A 12,830-nucleotide genomic window follows, 5' to 3' on the forward strand; every position below is an offset into this window, starting at 1 on the left:
CCCCCCCCCCCCCCTTCACTCTCTCTGTGTATACTAAACTCCATAAACACCTCTCTAACTAATTACTAAATACCCTTATCATATACCTAATTGCATACTAAAACTATGCAGTCTAATCTCCCGTCATTCCCATTGCAAAACCCTCAAATATGCGTGTTAGGATAAGATGGTTTTAAAACTGGATCACTCGTTCACCAGGTCCATGTTCATATCCAAAACTCAAAAGAAACCTCAAAAAAGAAGGCACAAGGTATACTACTAAGAGTCAAACAATCAGACAAACCCTAATCATATCAAGATAATCTGCTAAACCTCTACAACAGCCCCTCGTTTGTTACCGACAGTATTTACACATTACACGTCATTAATTTGGAGAACTCAATTATCTATAAGTAATATAAAGAAGGTCATGAGTATCATACCAAATCCCCGTCCAGATTTAGAACCACAAATGTCACACTGCCATGCATCCTGAAATATAGATCACAAGGGAGAATTAGGGGGAGAAGCTACATGTCACGACTATCTAATTGGAATAACAAAATAAAAATAGCAGACATCATTCTAACAGCCTGCACACCAACCAATTCTACAGATCACAAAATATTCCCTTCGTACAAAGATTAATCAAATTCCCACAAATATACCAAGGTAGGCAAAACTTACCATGGCTGCTTGAGGGAAAACACCAAGTGCGTGATGACCAACATTGTTATATAATGACAAACACCATCTTTTCTTTGCACGAGGGGAATAATATTCTGTCACGAACTTCCTCCAATAGGCAATACTATTATCCTATCAGAAGTCATAAATGTAATAGTTGATATTCAGCTTTAAAAAGTACATGTAAAAAGATGATGCGAAATAGAATCTAAAATATTTACATGGAAATGGATAAAAGTAAACATAAATTCATGAAAGAAGACTTGTTCATAAATATGCAGATCATAACCCCAAGAAACAAAAGAAGAAGACAGAAGATGAACTCACAGCAGGCCTTTGACGTTGATGGTATAGGTACTGCATTAGCCGCCGAGCACATACACCACCATCATGAGGCCGCTTCATAGCATTCACAGGTTGTATTGCTTGCTGTTGAAGTTGCTGCCTCAACTGTATCTGCTGCTGCTGCTGCAGATGAGCTCTCTGCAAAGGAGGCAAAGACTGAAACATTTGTTGCTGCTGCCGTAATCTCTGTTGCTGCTGAAATAATGCTGCTTGTAACTGAGGTGTATTACGACCTTGCAGTTGCATGGAATCTTGTCTTTGAAGTAGCTGTTGTAGCATCTGCTGTTGCAGGAAATCATCCTGCTTAATATCCAAGCGTGGTTTCTTCTGTAACTGAGAATAACTGTTGGGATCTGTCATCAGCGATCCAGAGACACGTGCAGCCATGGGGAGTGAAGCTTGGGCTGTTTGTGAATTAGACAGTGATGCATCCCCTGGAGAAACTTGTCGGGCCTGTGGCTGGGTCTGTGGCAATTGAGTGGCATTATGATCCTGCTGAGGATTGTGCTGCACTACAGAAGATGCATCAATGAGTGATGCACCTGAGATACCCATGTTATTTGATGAAAAAGACATAGGCGATGTAGGTAATCGCATGTATGATTCTGCATTCATGCTTGGACTTCTCTGCAAGTGAGGCCCACCTGAAAGTGCAGAGTTGGCATCTGTAACCAAAGAACTTGCCCCAACACTTGGTCCTGAGTTAGCCACACTATTCAACGCTCCATTATTTGTGTCCCCAGAAACAGGACCAAAATTTGAATGGCCAGCTCCTGGAATTGAATTTGATGAATTTCCATAAGATGAGCCCAAGTGAGATTTAATAGTACCCTTGGACTGCCCATCTCCTTGGAAAAAAATCCCAGAACTTGAGGAAGACTGCGCTAATCCTCCAGCCACTCGAGAAGATGCCATTGGGGGCACCAGTCCTTGGTGGCCAGCGTCCAAGTAGCTCTCTAGAGCCAGTCTTCACTAATTACTACAACAAAATATTACTGACCCACCAACCAAATATGATTTCTAAACAAAATCCATAGGTAAAAAAAACCCCCAAAACTCGAACTTCAAGGAAGATTGATCGCAGCTGAGTCTGAACCCAGCATGTTACTCATAGACATCCACGAATCTAAAAAACACATGATCGAACAACAAAGGAGGCGTTCAGTACTCAACTAAAAATATTGAGAATAAACTGACCCCTAATTCTTAAAGTTAGCAATCAATAATCACATCTCCTACAAGTTCTTAACCACCAGATCCAAATATGCCTGTGATCTGCGACCCTGGTCGCTATTTTCACAATAGGCAGAAGACCCTGAGGTTAAATAAACAAAACAAGAGCATTAGCATCGGGATAAAAAAAGAAACACACCAACGGCCACTAAAAAATAAAAACCAGTTCCCCAAATGTAAGTAGCTTTCACAAGTGACAGAGGCTCAAAATGGGAGACAAAAACTTAATCCAAATAAGCACTTCCACGACCAAACATTTAACCTATCTTAGCCACAAAGAACAGAAATTAAATTATATCGCACCCTGCTACAGAACTCAAACTGCTATTCGAATCACCACGGCTCAATCTATAAAAGAAAGAAATAGACAGAGAGCTACGCCTCCAAAAACCCATAGCTAAAGTTAAATTAAGCATTGAAATCCAAAAAAAGGGAGAAGATCAAGCAAGAAAAAGAACACGAACAAGAAGCAAAGAACGAACAGAAGGAAAAAAGGGCAAAGTAGCCATGAGCACAGAAAAAGAGGATCCAAATCCGAACCGATTACAAAATAAAAAAAAAACACAGAACGAACAACAAAATTAAGCAGCTATAAAAACCATTTAAAGCAAAAACGACAGAAGTTTGACTACCAACCTTGAAAAGCGGAAAAGTGGCTGAAACCAGACAAGAAATGGGAGATAAACCTTCGCTTCGCTGTGAATTCGAAGAAATGAAATCCGAGAGAGAGAGAGAGAGAGAGAGAGATGAAGAAGAAGAAAGAATTGAGAAAGGGGGTGCCAGTTATATACATAGCGGGAATCGCCGGGATCCAAGTGACCGATTTCACCGGTAGCCAGTCTTGTGGCACCGGCTACTGACGGTAACGCGTTCGGCACGTCTCTTAGATTTGGTTCAAACGGAGTCGGTTCTCATTACACTGTTTAGAGAAAAAAGATCGTCAGACACGTGTCGAAAAGCCATTGGCTGATCTCATGTTTTGTTTATGATGTATCATGATTCATTGCAGCTCCGTCACTGTTTAGCAGTATGGATCACCTGCGGCCGTTTCTACCCTAAACACTGTCCAGTTTTCTACTGCCTCCTCACTTTTAGTTTTGACTATGCAACGTGGCAAAATATCATTAGACTATAGTTCTACATGTTCGTGAGAATCAGGCCGTAGGCGATTCTGGCCTGAAGAGAGTCTAGTCAAGAGACAGTGACAGACTGTCAGATTTCTACGTGCGAATGACACGAGCAATAAAACAATCACACGTGTGGCTTCATTACAAGTTAAAATTTAATTATTTAATTAAATTTAAAAATTAGAAAGATATTGGGCCCATGTTTTTCAATTGAGCCCATTAAATAGTTCGGCCCAAATCCATTTGAGCCCATTTAAACAATGGGTTATCATGACCCGAACCCGAAGTATGGTAGAGTCTTTCAGAAACATCAAATATCGGTTTCCGTCTGATCAAGATATTTGTAGCGACCCATACTTGGGAATAAGGTCAAAATTTAAAGTATTAAAATATATTTAATTATACTTTATTGATATTTTTATTAATAAAATAATTTCTTATAATCTTGAAATTATTACATATATAAGAGAACTTTAAAAAAATACATATTATAAATATTTTGACAATAAAAAAATAAAATAATAATAATAATAATAATAATCAAATAATTCCTCTTCCATTTGCCGGTGTTGATGCTTCAAGATATAACCACCTCTTTCTCACACATGCAGCAATTCTGTTTTATATTATAAATAAAATAAAATTTAGAAAAATATTAGTAAATTAAATAAATGAAAAAATATTACAAAATAAATAAATTAATTAAAATTTTCGAATTTTTAAATATGAGAAAACCAATTTAATTTTTTTTAAAAAAAATAATAAATTTATTTCTTTATAAAAAAGAAAAAAATAGTAAATAAATTAAAATTTTAAAAAATGAACTATAAATATTCAAAATTATATCACAATTCAATTAATGTTATAATAAATCAAAAAAATTTAGAAGAGTTTTGTTGAATTAAAAAAAAAACAAAAAAAGAGAATTGATGGGTGGAATTACTTTATTATCCTTCAACCAATTGAAGATACAATGTTGATGGTATTTATGGTCGCAGGGTAAAGTTGTCACTTTGTCCTTCCCCTTATACTTCAAATTGCATATGGCACACCTACCCAACACACAAATACACAAAATTAATTTTAAGTTCAAGTCTAATATATTAAATATAAAAATTTACAATGTTTTATTCATAAAATTATGCTCGATCTAGCTTTCGGGCTCGGTTTCCTATTCTCGAAAGCTACTTTTAGAGCGGAGCAATACCACCCTACGAAGGATGGGGAGCAGCTATAAGCATCAGTAGAAAGATAAATACGACGGGATATTGACTCAGTGATCAAACGTGTCCTTGATAAGCTAATAGAAGGGTAAGCCGATATTTGGATTTAGAACTAACTCTTAGTGAAATTTTCTTGAGTGCTTTTATGTTACGATACTTAGTATAAAAAATGATTTTGATCGTATCACAAGATGATATCAAGAAGCAAGAACGAGACAATACTTATGCTTTTGAGAGGATTTGCCAAACCACTTTGATGAACTGCCCTTGTGTTCGTGAGATGGCAACTTCGACATAAGTTCTCTAGACAATCCTTTGCTCACATTTTTGTCATCCTTTTTGTCAACCTTGTTGTCATCCTTTTTGTCAACCTTGTTGTCATCCTCCTCATGTCCTGCAAATGACAACAAAAATGATGTCATTTTTTCGTCCTATTCTTTGCTGATTACCCTCTCAAATTAAGGAAGTTAATGTCTATGGAATGAATTCTTTGTTTGTTTGGTTCTTACTGATATAAGTTGGGTTCATCTGTAAGTGCTCGAATCTTGGATAGAAATCATTCATATACTGAGAACTGCCACCAAAGTTCTGATATCCACGGTTGAAAGTTCTCCTGTCGTATGATTCTTGAACAACTTCCTACAAACATTTTAGATTAGTATTATTTATGAATATACAAAACACAAATAAAGAATATTATTGAAGAAAAATAGAACCCGGCTTCGAACATTATCACGAGCATAAGGATAGTCTCCGAGAACATTTTGGAAAAAATTCATAACGTCTGAGGGTGAGGGTAAATCAGATGAATTTTGATGCCATTGGTCTCCCATGTCTAACAAATCAAATTCAAACGACTTTTCGTTTTTGGGTCTTTGTTCTTGACTTCTTGACTTCTCGAGGCTTTGTTTTTGGAATATTTATATGAAGGAGCTGATTTGCTCGTGGAAATGAATTTAAGACGGGACGTGGAATATAATATCATGAGGCTGTTTTTATGGCCTTAATCATAAGGCAATGGAATTTAGATATCATTTAATTGCATAAGATTGTTTTTATAAATATTATAGTTAATGATTTAAAACTCGTGCTTATTGAGTTAAATGGGCTAAGTTCTTTAAACAATGCTAACAACTCATTCGGCTCGAAACAATTCAACTTAGATTAATTTACAAATTGCAATGCACGTCTCTACCAACTGTGTTCAACTCGAGGAACGTAAACGAGAAATCTTGTATATGATACCAACTCATTTAGAAACACAGATTGCTGAATGGACCGTATGTATAATCTCATCTGTAAACTTGAAATAAGTATATCTCCAACTCTTCTTCAATATTAAAACTCCGACAACTCCCCAAAATCCAACGGCATATCCAAATATTATCATTATGTAAAGCAACCGCTTCTCCCATTTATCATCCTCTTCATCTTGATTTTCAGTTCCATACGGCGGCTCAAATGCATCCTCATTTACACATTTCACATGGAGCGGATTTCCACAAAGATAAGGATTGCCATCAAAACTTGAAGCCTCGTTGAATGTAGAGAGATGACCCTCTCGAGGAATGTCTCCAGAAAAATTGTTGTGGGATAATCTCAACACGCCTAATGAATTTAATTTCGATAAGCTTCTAGGAATTGTCCCAGAAAATTGATTGAAAGATAAGTCGAGTGATTCCAACGATCCGAGTCCTCCTATTTCAGTAGGAATCGTCCCGACTAGATTGTTGTGGGACAAATTCAATCCAATTAACCCTTTAAGCATCGTTATCTCTCTTGGAATGGTACCGACCAAGTAGTTCTTCAAAAGATCTATATTCACCATTAACATTAGTTGTGACAACGAGTAATTGAAGTTGCTTAACTTGATCGATTGTATGACTTTCTTTTTACCGTCGCATAATTGAGGAAATACGTTCCTACAAACCACAGATACTTCATTTCTTCCCTTTCCCATCATTACGTTGAAATTGCTGAAGTTCGATGGGATACTTCCCTCTAACTGATTATGAGCAAGATCCAAAATTTGCAAGTTCTTCAGATTGCACAAATTTGAAGGAATAGTACCGTTGAATAAATTATCTCGTAGCCTTAGAAATTGCAAACTTCCAAGATTATCACCCACCCATATGGGGATGTTTCCCGAGAATTTGTTTCCTTCAAGATCTATAAACTCCAAAATCTTTGAATTCTTCAAGACAATCGGCATGGATCCCTCAAACTTATTGCTTCTCAAGTTGAGCTGTTCAACATTAGAAAGATCATTTCCATGAGAATGTGGAAAAGTCTCAGAAAACTGGTTCAATGACAGATCTAAAAGACGCAACTTTGAAGTCAACAAACAACCTCGAACCATTCCAGATAACCCATTGTTCGAAAGATCCACATATGCCAAATTCTTCAACTTGCACAACGAAAGTGGTAAAGAATCATTGATAAGATTAGTGCTTAGAAACAAGTCCTCCAAATTCGGCATTTGATTGTCGATGCTGGTTGGAATTGGCCCCACAATTTGGTTGTGGGAAAGATCCAAAGTGGTGAGGTTTCGACATGTCAACCATGTTGGAAAAGTACTCGAGATACTCATATTCGACAATTGTAGATTAACCAATGCCTTTTGTGTTTGAAGCCATCGAGGGAGCTCACTTCCAAAACAACGAGTACACGAACTTGCATCGAGAAATTTCAATTGAAAAGGAGGAACCTAGTTAGATTTCATGTCCAATGAAAGATGCTCGTTGTAGTCGATCAATACGGTATTCAGCCAAGAGAGATTTGCAAAATGAGTATCTGCAAGAACGCCTTTAAGTAAGTTATTTGATATATCTAGCACCTCCAAATTTCTAAGTCAAATAAAACATTCCTCACCTACCTCCTCCAATCTGTTCCCTCCCAAATCCAATTCTCTCAAATTCAATAATCTTCCCAACGAAACCGGAGTTTCTCCCGTTAAAGCGTTATTCGAAAGATCTAAATATTCAAGGGTAGATAAATTCCCCAGCATAGCAGGAATTGGACCATAAACATAACTGTTTTCAAGATCGAGATACTTCAAGTTCTTCAGCTGTCCTAGCCAATTTGGAATTCGACTATAGTTAAAGTGGTTCCAACTTAAATCCAAGTAATTCAAGTTTTCGAACTCAAACCAACTAGAATGAATGGAAATACTGAATAAAACTTTATTGGAGTTAACCTGTTTGCTTCGAAGATCAATCTTAGTAACATATCCACAAGTTTGATTGCAACCCACACCATTCCACGTACAACAATTTATTCCATTCCATGTAGCCAAGCGATGAGAAGGATCGTTAAAACTTTTCTTCAGCTCGAGGAGGGCATTCCGCTCCTTCTCGATGCAAGTTATGGCTGAAACTCGAGAGAGAGAAAGTAGGAGTAACGCCATAAATGACCGAGCTAATAAATGTAAGCATTTTTCGGAAAGTTTCCTCATTTTTGTTAAGAACTCGGGTGTTGAGGATGAATTTGGCTTACAGCATGGTTGTGTTCTTATATAATTCAATTAAAGTCCAACCCTTATTCAAATAAAATGCAGCCAGTCAAAGTCTTTGGCTGAGAAAAATGCAAGAAAAAGTGCTTTTGTAAGACCCATTCTCTACTCGCCCGTTCCCACTCAAATTCTTAGTCTTCAATAAATAAATTACACGTTCCTTCGCTGGCACACCACCTCGTGTCTACCCTCTTTCAAAGAAGGGTGAGAAGGCTGGCACATCGCCCGGTATCTGGCTCTGATACCATTTATAATAATCGAAGCACACCGTTAGCAGATATTGTCCTCTCTGGACTTTCTCTTTTAGGCCTTCCCCTCGAGGCTTTAAAACGCATCTGTCACAAAGAAGTTTTAACACGCTTATAAATGGTGTTTTGTTCTCTTCCTCAACCAATGCGGGATTCACGCACATAATGTAAAAAATATTTAAAAAATTCTAACCGTCCATAAAAAATTTTAGATTGAGAGGTGGGAGCCACGGGTATTGCACTAACGAGAGGAATCTCGCTCTGAACCAGAAGGTTGTAAAGATAACCCGAAGAGTTTGGATAGAGATAATGTATTTATTTTTGGTTAAGAGGTCAGAGATTCTACGATTCCTATAATATAATCTCGACCCTTATGTAGGTGCAAATGGGAGTACCGTGAATAAAGTCAAAAATTTTACGAGAATGAAAATTAAAACAGGTGGTAGGGACCGGGAGTGAAAAAAAACTTTCCATCTCTACCCTTATGTGGACAGTTCTATTGTATATAAAATTTATGTTACAATCTTGCATACATAAATTAAAATTATCGTTTTTTTTTAAGTATGGAGACGAATCTTTCAAAAATATACGACGGTATAGGAAAAAAGTGAACAAATGTTGTGCAAAGACCAAAATGAGTATTATAAAATTACAAGAATCATCTCATCGAGACATCTAGAACATCTATCCATCCAGGATCACTCAAGCATCAGATTCTTTCGTGTTCATGCTAAACCATTTACAACATACGTTTCGGATAGAGGGTGCATAATCGAACCTCTAACACATGGGTTGGAGCGCAATACCGATACACTCATGCTGTCTAATACTATCCTTGAAAGACCATTTTCAAAGAAAGAATCTCGAGATGCTCGTTTCGTGAGGCTCGCCCACACTGTTGCTTCTAGACCGGTCTTCATAGAGGTAAAAAAAAAAAAAATTGATTTTTTTAATAGCATTGGAGAGAGAATTATGATAGCACTAAATGTAGACTTTGGAGAGAGATGAAATGAAGACTTAGACAAAGAGAATTAGAATAGGCATTGAAGTAGACTTTATAAACAAATATTGAATGGGGACTTAGAAAATAAAAAATTCTTATAGGCATTGAAGGTTGACTTTCTAGAGATATTGAATGTTGACGGCGAGAGTGGATTATAATGGGCCATCCTAAAATTATTTAGATTTTTTTTTTGGGTTAAATTTCTCGCTGAGGCTCGGGTGTTACAAATTTTCCCCTCCTTAAAAACTTTCGTCCTCGAAAGTTGCTAATGCCCAATTATCAGGGTAGGACATTCTCGTGTTCACTTTACTTACCCAAATTGCTACGTTATCTCGACGATAACTGTACCGACCCATACCTACAGACATCCTCTCACTGCACGTCCTCCTATGGACATTGAAGACATATCAAACCTCATAGTCCACTTGGGAACATTTCCTCGAGTCCCCTGTCCATTTACATGTTTCCAACCCTTAAGGTGCTTCTAAAGCTACCCCTACCTCTTTTCGTGATGTTTTTTCAAAAATTTGAAAAATACCCATACCATTAATTTTATATGTAAATTGGCCCTACTTTGTATAAAAATACCCTTTAAAATTTCAAAATGAAACGGGTATTAGTTTAAATAATTCTAGGTTGGATGATCTCCTAGAAATTTTTTAAAAAACATGTGAACTAAGACAAAACATATTGAAATAACTCATGATAACTTGTTAAGATAATTTTCACTTTTAGAAATATTTTAATAGATAACATAGTCGCATAGTAAGAAATGCAAGTAACATCGAAGCAAATACATAATCGTTAAGATAATATCAATTCCTGTTTTTAGAGAGGAGCTTAAGAGGTTCTTCCTTTTGCAATGTTACACCAAGCCTTCCATTCAAATCCAGCGTTGACGCATCCTCATCATTAGGAAGGCACCATTCAAAGTTATGAATCAAGGTGGCTAAGATTAAAGGCACTTGCACCGCCGCCATGGGAAGCCCAGGGCAAATCCTTCTGCCTCCTCCAAATGGCAGGAATCGATAATCATGACCCTTCAAATCTGCATCACAGCCATCAAATCTTTCTGGTTTGAACGATTGAGGATCTTCCCAGATTGAAGGGTCTCTCCCAATCCCCCAAACGTTCACAAAAATCATGGTGTGTTTAGGAACAGAGTACCCCATAAGCTCACAAGCTTCTGGAGCATACCGTGGAAGAAGAAATGGCGCAGGCGGATGCAGTCGAAGAGTTTCTTTCACGCATTTCCATAGATAATGAAGCTCAGAGAGCTTTGATTCGTCAATGGCGCCTCCGTTTATTGCCTTCTTTGTTTCCTCTCGCACTCTGTTCATTATGTCTCTGTTCTTCAACAGCTCCGCCATCGCCCACTCCACCGTCGTGGTCGTTGTATCCGTGCCGGCGGACAACACTTCCTGCAATAACCCATCAAAACTTTGATCAGAAAACTATCCATCTAAAAAATTTGAACTTTTATTTTGGGCAGGAATTACGACTCTCTATAACGGTGTAATATTGTCGTGAGTCTGCTTTGGGCTTCCCCAAAAAGCTTTGTACCCGTAGAGATGCATTCCTTACTTATAAACCTATAACTATTCCCTCGAACAAAACACATTATAGAACCTCTCCTTAGGCTTATAAAACCCTCGAACAGTCTCCCCTTAAAACAAAGTACACTATAGAGCCTCCTTGAGACCTATGAAGTCCTCGAACACCCTCCCCTTAATCGAGACTCGACTCTTTCTCCAGTGTCATGGAACAAAGTATACCCTTTGTTCGACACTTGAGTCACTTTTGACTACACATTTGAGGCTCACAACTTTTTTGTTAGACATTTAAGGATTCTAGTGACATGGCTGATTTAAGGGTATGACTCGGATACCACGTTAGAAATTACCACTCTCACAATGATATGATATCGCTCAATTTGAACATAAGCTCTAGTGATTTTGTTTTAAGCCTCCCAAAATGCCTCCTACCAATAGACATCAACAGTTTTTTCGCTTACAACAATCAAGTAGCTAATTTGTTCATCCGTAAATCCACTTTGGATCAAAACATCCAAGAAATCGCTCGCAGCTGAAACGCCTTGACTATGAATTGTTCTTCGTTCTTTAATAAGAATTTCCCACGAAGAATCGACTTGGTTTTTGTAGATAGCAGCTTTCTTTCGAAGTCCTTGAAGATCAAAGCATCTAAGCAAAGGGTAAAAGTCGGCTAAATTTGGGATCAAACCCAAATCGATCATGTTCTTGAAAGGCCCTTTAATCCCATTGAACCCATCACCCACAAAACCAACCAAATCCCTAGAGAAGATGAAGTTAGAAAGAGTGTTGAAAACAGTAATAAACACAAGTTCTTTAATCTCCACCACAGATCCCTGTTTTGACTGCAAGAACTCCACCATTTCATTCATCTTCTTCCTTCTCAAACTGGCTTGGGATTCGATCGCTCTCGCTGTAAACAATTTGGCTCTGCAAATGGATCTCAGATTCTTCCAACGATCGCCGCATTCCGGTGAGAAAAGAAGCGAGCAGTTATCGTGCAGAGGTCGATCAGGGGTCATTTGGAAAATGTATCGAGCAGACAGAAGGCGATCTTGAGTCTTGAGAATGGCGGCGGCGGCGGCCGGTGAAGAAGCGACCACCAGGCGCTGAGCTCCGAGCTTGAGGGAGATTAAAGGGCCGTAGATATGAGAGAATTGGGTCATTGAAATGTGGGCGTTTTGACCAATCTGAAGGAGATTTCCAAGAATCGGCCATGGCTTTGGACCCGGAGGAAGTGGCGGCTGTTTTGAAGATGAACTGATGTGCCTGAGAATGATGAAGATTAGAGGTAGAAGAAGAAGAAGAAAGGAAAATGAAGCAATCTCCATCTTCACTTCATTTTTGTTCTACGTCTCTGCTACTCTCACCTTTATTTATCTCGAAAAAATGCAATTCCAAATTGGGCGATTCATCTATGACGTACACAGTTAAATTACGAGCTTAGTTCGTCCATCTATGACGTACACAGTTAAATTACGAGCTTAGTTCGTCAACTCTCAACCTTGCGTATAGCTAAACATTGAATAAAAATATTGAATAAATCATAGTCATTGAAACAAGTGTATCAATTGAAAAAGACGGAAAAAGACAAAAACTTTAAATAAATAAATTATAGAAAATGTGATTCACCCCTTCCTTCTTCAATCAACCATATGATTCCTTATCTTATTTAATTAATAATAAATAAATAAAAAAATTGTGTTGGGTCTTTTAGAATTAATTCATTTCTTAATTTTGTTTTATTCCACAACTTGAGTGAATATATTTTAGAACGTTGAAATATATATTTAAATTGGCACGAGTTCTTAAAAAATATATTAAATCGTTTATCAAGAGGTAAGGACGGATTATTACTTTTTTCGTTATAATTTAAGGGACAATTAAATTAAAATTAAAATTAAAAAGTAAAAATTTAATAGTG

The 12,830-nt window shown here is 37.4% G+C and overlaps 3 protein-coding genes across 7 annotated transcripts in view; all 3 read right to left on the reverse strand.

Moving 5' to 3' along the window:
- The window catches only part of LOC111435635 (probable transcriptional regulator SLK2), a 7,938-nt gene extending 4,886 nt beyond the window's left edge, over positions 1–3,052 (reverse strand). Inside the window, exons 1-5 of one of the 5 annotated variants that reach the window (XM_023073074.1) lie at positions 2,881–2,968; positions 2,075–2,326; positions 994–1,784; positions 667–798; positions 423–471 (exon numbers count right to left, since the gene is read on the reverse strand). In XM_023073074.1, the coding sequence (XP_022928842.1) occupies positions 423–471; positions 667–798; positions 994–1,626 (814 nt within the window). In that variant the 5' untranslated portion in view covers positions 1,627–1,784; positions 2,075–2,326; positions 2,881–2,968. Of the gene's footprint in view, positions 1–422; positions 472–666; positions 799–993; positions 2,327–2,880 lie in introns of all 5 variants that reach the window. The other 4 variants (XM_023073075.1, XM_023073071.1, XM_023073072.1 and 1 more) reach the window with 4 other exon arrangements.
- A 1,739-nt stretch (positions 3,053–4,791) lies between these two features.
- LOC111435625 (LRR receptor-like serine/threonine-protein kinase GSO1) lies at positions 4,792–8,000 on the reverse strand. Its single transcript, XM_023073061.1, has 4 exons — positions 7,470–8,000; positions 5,874–7,301; positions 5,104–5,233; positions 4,792–4,988 (listed from the first exon to the last, which is right to left on the reverse strand). Exons 1-4 carry the CDS (start codon positions 7,998–8,000, stop codon positions 4,792–4,794), a joined length of 2,286 nt encoding a protein of 761 aa, XP_022928829.1.
- A 981-nt stretch (positions 8,001–8,981) lies between these two features.
- Positions 8,982–12,288, reverse strand: LOC111435609 (probable (S)-N-methylcoclaurine 3'-hydroxylase isozyme 2). Its single transcript, XM_023073023.1, has 3 exons — positions 11,371–12,288; positions 10,166–10,777; positions 8,982–9,242 (listed from the first exon to the last, which is right to left on the reverse strand). Exons 1-2 carry the CDS (start codon positions 12,235–12,237, stop codon positions 10,172–10,174), a joined length of 1,473 nt encoding a protein of 490 aa, XP_022928791.1. The 5' UTR covers positions 12,238–12,288; the 3' UTR covers positions 8,982–9,242; positions 10,166–10,171.
- Between the last annotated feature and the right edge of the window lie 542 nt (positions 12,289–12,830).

The sequence above is a fragment of the Cucurbita moschata genome, unplaced genomic scaffold (genome assembly GCF_002738365.1).
Source record: "Cucurbita moschata cultivar Rifu unplaced genomic scaffold, Cmos_1.0 Cmo_Scf00050, whole genome shotgun sequence".
NCBI lineage: Eukaryota > Viridiplantae > Streptophyta > Magnoliopsida > Cucurbitales > Cucurbitaceae > Cucurbita > Cucurbita moschata.

Bases quoted from the DNA above. Each gene is read 5' to 3' on its own strand.
- LOC111435625 (XM_023073061.1), bottom strand. From the start codon at position 8,000: ATGGCGTTACTCCTACTTTCTCTCTCTCGAGTTTCAGCCATAACTTGC. The intron at 7,302-7,469 runs GTAGGTGAGGAA...AAATCTAACTAG, and splicing joins GAGGGAACAGATTGGAGGAG to GTTCCTCCTTTTCAATTGAA. The intron at 4,989-5,103 runs GTAAGAACCAAA...TGTCATTTGCAG, and splicing joins GATGAACCCAACTTATATCA to GACATGAGGAGGATGACAAC.
- LOC111435609 (XM_023073023.1), bottom strand. From the start codon at position 12,237: ATGGAGATTGCTTCATTTTCCTTTCTTCTTCTTCTTCTACCTCTAATC. The intron at 10,778-11,370 runs GTAAGCGAAAAA...GGGTTATTGCAG, and splicing joins AAATTAGCTACTTGATTGTT to GAAGTGTTGTCCGCCGGCAC.